This window comes from Miscanthus floridulus, chromosome 7, assembly GCF_019320115.1.
Source record: "Miscanthus floridulus cultivar M001 chromosome 7, ASM1932011v1, whole genome shotgun sequence".
NCBI classification, from domain to species: Eukaryota; Viridiplantae; Streptophyta; class Magnoliopsida; order Poales; family Poaceae; genus Miscanthus; species Miscanthus floridulus.
Genome location: NC_089586.1, coordinates 81,748,307 through 81,755,123, shown reverse-complemented (window position 1 = coordinate 81,755,123; position 6,817 = coordinate 81,748,307). Strand labels below are relative to the sequence as shown.

Below are 6,817 nucleotides of genomic sequence, written 5' to 3'. Positions count from 1 at the left end.
TCCAAAACCCTAATCACTCCTCACTCTCTCACTCTGCTTCTTACTCGAGGCTTTTCCCTGTGTGCCATTATAAAGATGCTCCATTCCTATATGCCACTAAAAAGTTCACACAGACCCTGGTGCCATGACACTAAACTTTCTTGTCCTCCATGCCATTCCGTCCGCCTTCTATTAGATTTTCACCGCTTGCTAGCCCTGAAATGTGGGCCCGACTAGGGAAAATGTACAAAATACCCCCCCTCTCTCCCAATCCCTCCCCACGCACGTCGCGCTCCTGTGGTCCTGCCCCTCTGGCGCCATACCTCAGGATAGAGGAACTCCAACCAGACCAAATAATCACCAGCAGAAGACCAACATTTTCAGCAGTCATCAACACTTAAAAATACATCACTGTAAGATTACTACAAATAGAGATCCCACATGCGGTAGTAGCTTCTTGACGACGAGGAGGAGGAAGCAGAGGACGCCGATGAGGAGGACGATGATGATCGTGACGCCGATGAGGCCGCCTCGGCCTCGCCCGCCGCTGCTGGCTCCATGGACTTTGTCACCGGGGCAGGCGATGACGATGGCGATAGCCAGCAGGCGTGGAATAGGGAGAGGCAGTGGTACCGGCGGGGCATAGGCAGGCTCCGGTAGAGACGGCCACGCTCATGCGGTGATGGCAGCGGTGGTAGGGGGACGTCTCTGTCGAGAGGCGGGAGCGCCTGCGGACGGAGCAGGAAGGACGTGAGCCACATTGGTTGGATTTGGCTATTGTGGAAGAGCTCGTCGGCAGAGGACATCACCACCGTGGTGGGAGATGGGCAGCGCAAGGAGAAGTCAAAGTTGAATCCTAGCTCACAGCCATCGTCCTCATCCACAGTGCCAGGGCCGCAGCACGCGGGGCTCATCGGTGCGCTGTAGAAGCAGCCGACATCGGAGAACGACGGGTCACGGGTGGGGCTAGATGGCATGCTATAGAAGCAACCAGCAGCGGAGAACAACAGGTCACGGTCGGGGCCAGACAGCGCGCTTACGAAGGGTGTGGAGCACGCGCTTTCCTCCCCACTTGTGCATCCAACGCCGCCGCCACTGGCAGTGTGGTCGCCGGAGGTGGTGGCCATCGGGCTGATGACTGGTGCTGGCGAGAGGCTCTCGCCCTGACCCCAGCCTCGGCCACGGCGGTGGTGGCGGTGCCCACGTCGCTGGATCCACAGGCGGTGGACGACCCCACCTTGGTCTGCATGTTCACGTCGCTGACCTCCATTCTCCATTACGCCGTCGATGAGGTGCTGGTCACACCCGCCCTACCGGCATTCGAGTTCCTCTATCCTGAGGCATGGCGCCGAAGGGGCAGAACCGCAGGAGCGCGATGTGCGTGGGGAGGGATTGGGAGAGGGGCATTTTATACATTTTCCCTGGTCGGACCCACATGTCAGGGCTAGCAAATGTTGAAAATCTAACAGAAGGCGGATGGAATGGCGTGGAGGACAAGAAAGTTTAGCGTCATGGCACCAGGGTTCGTGTGAACTTTTTGTGGCATGTTGGAATGGACCATCTTTCATAATAGCACACAGGGAAAAGCCTCTTCTTACTCACGCAGCTGTTCAGAGAAAGTGACAGAGTGGGAGGATATGCACGGCGCGACGCGACAAGCACTAGCCAGCCTTGTAGGCAGTGCGCGCGCGGTAACAGCCTGTGCGTGGCTCCGTCTAGCGGGCCCCACCGGGTGCACTGAAGCCCGCGGCGACTGCCCTCAACCCATGGCGCGGTGGCGACGATGCCCAGCACACGAGCGTCGCGGCCCTTGGCAGAGCTTGCGCGCGCGTGGCGGAGGCGCCCACCCTCAACCGAGCGGTGGCGGCGCGCACACAGGGCCCCCGCAGTGGTGGCTTGACCTTATGGGCGAGCGCGCACCGATGGTCAGCCCGCGTGATCCTGCAGCGGCCGTGGCAACCCGGCCTTAGGCGCTAGGTACGAGCCACTTAGGTATAGACCTTCTCTAATGCTTAGTTTAGGGTTAGGGTTCTTGATTTGGGGAAAATTGGGGATTTTTCGGACTTTTCTCGAGGTTTGCCCAAATCACCTCCTTCTAAGTGCTTAATCTCAGCTTAATTTGGTGGAAAACACCCTTAATCGTAGAAAATTAAACTAATCCGAGACTAATTACTTAGATTGATTCTTAATCTAAGACTTAGATTGATTGAAATGTCGTGATGCATGTAATTTCATCTGAATGCACGAAGAGAGAAACTGATTGCTTAACTAAGATTAAAAGCGATTAACAGTAAACCTTAAAACCCTAATTGCTTAGTCTAATCATGAACTCAATCTTAGATCGCATCTAATTAAGGTCTAATTACTTACTGAAACTTAAAACAGATCTAATATGGCAATTAGTGTATCATAAACATGCATCATTAGATTAAGATAAACATCACAGAGGCTAATCATGCATGTAGCAGATCAGATTAATCTTAATAAAAATTAATTTACATCTAATCTGACTTAACTGAAATTAGTCTAACATAACAGAGGCATGAAACAGATTAAACTCTAGCTTAGGATCATGTTAGATCTAAGCAGGCTTCTGATACCGATTGTTGAAATAGAACTTATATTAGGATCTTATCTTTGCCTAAACATGATCACTAACTCATCTTAATGTAGAAATTAATCTTAGATACTAATCAGGGTCGGCAGATGCCATTTGTGCTCGTGTACTTGACGTAGGAGTTGATGTAGATGAACTTATCTTCACCAATCTAAGAACTAGTGCTCCTTTTGATGAAGAACTCGATGTAGGTCCAACATGTAGCAACTGTACCTGGACGTGGGTAGACGGCCTTCCTAGACCCTCCAACACCTTAGTGACCGGTTATATGATTTGTTTCACGTGGATGGAGCCGCTAGAGGCGTCTTCTCTTATTTATAGATGCACTATGGGCTAGGGGGGCGAACCCTAGAAGATCTAAGGGTTGCCGCCGATCACGGCAGATCTAATATATTGATATGTATGGCAGGTGGACCAGAAACTTAATTAATAATTAATTTTGGGATTAGCCGAGATCGCATTCCAACATTTTATTCTCCACTCCATATGAGTTCATTGATCAAAAGCAAATAATAACACCTATTAACTGTATACTTTCTATACTTTATTATTGTTCATACATTTATGTAGCACACGTTTTTGGGATATAAGCAAGAGTTACATTCTTCTTACAGCATCTCTTGTAGTTTCAAAAAAAAGAATAGGCAGATCAATGAGTTTTTTAAATCGCTAAACAAAATAGGAGCACAATTGCTAGGTTTCTCCTACCATTTCTAAAATCTTGCTCCTAAAAAAAATTAGATCCCATGTGAAGGTTTGTTGTTGGCAAATGGGTCTTCTTTGTGCATAGATCACGCTCGCCACCCGTAACCTTGGTGCGGCCGCCCCGGCCACGCCGGCGCAGCCCCGACCACACAGGCACGCCTGAGCCGACCGGTAGCCTTATCGAAACAGCCATAGTCAGCGACAACCATATGGCTCGCCAAGCGGCGGTGGCCGAGCGACCATTGGTAACTTGGGGTGGAAGAGGTTTGGACAAAGAAACGTTGAGAGGAGGAAACATCGCGAGACAGCCTCCCCCCTCCCTCCACACATCTTTCTATGTGTATCAATCGATTTGTTCAAATGTGGAAACACTAGGAGTGAGATTACAAGTTGTTAGAGAGAGCTTTTTTCATTCAATATAAAAAAACTATTAGAGATATTCTTAGGATAACATACGAGTGCTAGGATTTTATTCTTCCGCGTGAACCGATGGAGTACTAGTAATATAGTAAGTTAATGATGAGAGGCACTTCAAAACGCTGCCTAGATTCAAACAAATAGTAAGCTAATGATGAGTCACTTCAAAGAGTCGACTAGATTGAAATAGCTCGCTTTTTCATCGAATTCAGGAGCTAGGAGCTATTTTGTGTCAAATAGAGTAAAATAAAATGGCTTCACCTAAAAAACTCTTTAAATCGTGCTTTCACAGAAGTTTGATGTGAGATGGAACCAAATATAGTGGCTTCACTTCGTCCTAGTGGGTCTTAGTTCTGTGAGAGCATGTGTTAGAAATTAGCCTTCACAATGACGAGCTGTTTGCTAATCTCCACGCGCGGAGACAAACATGCAAGATGACAAACGATATCAAAGGCACGATATTTATAAACGAGGTTCAGCCAAAGCCTAATTCTCAGGACACAATTATGGGTGTTGCTTCCCAATACCAGCAACACCGACAGCTCTAAGGTCCCAGCAATGTACCGCCGCCCTCCCACAAACCTATTGCTACGTCGTCGTGGTTCTAAGGCCCCGTTTGGCCGGGCTCCCGCGGGCTCCGGCTTCTGCACTGTAGCCAGGTGTCGGCCGCCCAGCAGTCGATAGGTGCCTACAGGAGCCGGAGCCGTAGAGTCAGAAAAACGTAATTCTCAGGCTCCGGTTGTGTCAATGAGAGAGGAAGGGAGAAAAGAAAAAAACAACTTTGATAAACAGTAATCACAGCGGCCGACACACTGGAGCCAGAGCCGCTGCAGCCCGGGCAAACGGGCCCGACAGAGTTATAGCGCGACCCGTCGCGCTCTAGGATACCGCGCGCGAATCAGCCCCACACGACATGTCCCTCCCCGCGCCTGTCCTTTCCATTTTCAAAATAACGAGCAACATGCAAATGTCAGACCCCAGCCCCGAGCGCATGTCGCTCCACCGTCCTTGTCCTTTGCAAATGTCACTTTCATCATGACGTCACCCTGATGCAGGTTAAGCAAACCCAAATCATTTATTTTAACTTCCTATAACTTTTAAAAGGTGTATCCGTTTTTCATTTCGTCTGTACCGTTGTGTTCTACGTGACAAGACAAATAAAACTAGACCCCACTTATATTTATTTTAAAGAATTTTATTATAGTAACAATTTATATCTAATATGTGCTAGGAAAATTATCAAAGTTACTACCATGTAATACTAAAGTTGTTACAAAAAGATCTTAAGGCAATTTATGGGTGGTATAGTACTGAAATCTTACATTCGAAGACAAGTATTCTCCAAAATACATGACAACTTTCTCATTGATAACATATTTAACTTGAATTAAAGAAGCAATTTTTAAAAATAAAATATTTAAAAGCAGGAAAAATTGAAGAACAACTAACAGGTACGATTTAGGAAGGCAGTCGAATCTGAAAGGGTGACTGAAAAAAATGAAACTCATAACTCATTAAACTGAAACTAAAAGAAACAATGAAACAAAAACCTAATATATAGGATTTAGGAAGGCATTTGAACCTGAAAGAGAAACTGAAACACAAAAACTGAAAAAATGAAACTCAAAACTCATTAAACTGAATGGTTGACTGAAAACTAAAAGGAGCATTTAAACAAAAAATGTCAATATTTAAAAGCAGAAAATATTGAAGAAAAATTATTACGTAGGAATGAAGACGACATTTGAAACTAATAGGGAAAAATAAAACTCAAAACTCATTAAAATGAAAGGATAACTGAAAAATAAAACCCATAACTCCTTGAACAGAAAATAATGAAAAGAAATGAGACGAAAAGCTACACAGAAATTGAAAACTAATATGCAGGATTTAGGAAGGCATTCGAAACTGAAAGGGAAACTGAAACACAAGAACTAGGAAAAAAAAGAAACAAATAACTCATTAAACTGGAAGGAATAATGAAAAATGAAACTTATAACTCATTAAACTGAAACTAAAAAACACTACAAACCGCATGACCTTGTGTATTGTAAGTTTAATTTCAAAGCATAGCAAGTTATATTTGAACAATTGACAAGTTATTTTGATTAGCCCTAGCCTTGCACGTGAAGTCCACAGGCCTGCCTCTCCTGCACATGGGCCGGCCTTTCATTTCCTTTTGTATGTGGGCTACATGCCTTGGCCCTTGCCTCTCGCACGAAGGCACACAGGCCAGGCCGCACCTTCCACTCAAAAATAATAAAAGAAGGCCAGGCCGCCAGGCTACTCGTACGTAGGTCGGGCCAGCGAGTCGTGCGCTGCCTCAGGGGAGTCAGGAGAGCGACCAGTCGCGTGTAAGCTTTTGCGTGACAACATCAGCCCTCCTCTCGTATCTACGACGAGACCAGGTTACAGAGTCCAAACACCAACTCTATCATATATTGCCAAATACAACTCAGACTTAAGTGTAACAAAACTCGTACGAAATATTCGATACATATTCTAACAGCATGTTTTGGAGCTGTTTTACCAAACGGTTTACTAAAACAGCTCTAGCTCCAATAATAAAACTGTTCATAGAGCTGAAGGAAAAGAAAAGCTTCACTATTGAAGTGGAATCATGCCAAACAGGGCTACCCCACTCTAGTCCATTGGACGTCCTAATCGCAAATTACCTTGTGGACTAGTAGCTAGGAACATCAATCGTGAATGAGCAGTTAAATATCTCAATCAAAGAAATCATCCTTGTTCCTTGAAAGCAAAAGGAATAATATCGCAAATCCCGAAGGCAGAAGTAGAGCTCTGCATCGATCGCCTCATTCACCCATAGGAATGCATGGGATCGACTCCACTCCAAAGCACAGGCTGCTAGCTCGATCCAGCACCCACGGTGCGTGCCTCATAATCTGGAAAATCGCGGATCCCCTGAACATGCTACGGCACGAGTTTGAAGCTCCAGAATCCAGATATATCTACAGTATATAGCAATATTATGACAAGGCACACCCCTCTGCGTCTCGCGCGGAGTGCATCGGCGGACGGCGGCTCGAGAGCCGTGCATGCGCATGGGCTTTCTCAATGATCATACTACTCGTATAT

The 6,817-nt window shown here is 46.2% G+C and overlaps 1 protein-coding gene across 1 annotated transcript; it reads right to left on the bottom strand.

The window, feature by feature from the left end:
- Positions 1-401: 401 nt before the first annotated feature.
- Positions 402-1,106, bottom strand: LOC136465736 (uncharacterized). Its single transcript, XM_066464354.1, has 2 exons — positions 1,009-1,106; positions 402-957 (listed from the first exon to the last, which is right to left on the bottom strand). Exons 1-2 carry the CDS (start codon positions 1,104-1,106, stop codon positions 402-404), a joined length of 654 nt encoding a protein of 217 aa, XP_066320451.1.
- Between the last annotated feature and the right edge of the window lie 5,711 nt (positions 1,107-6,817).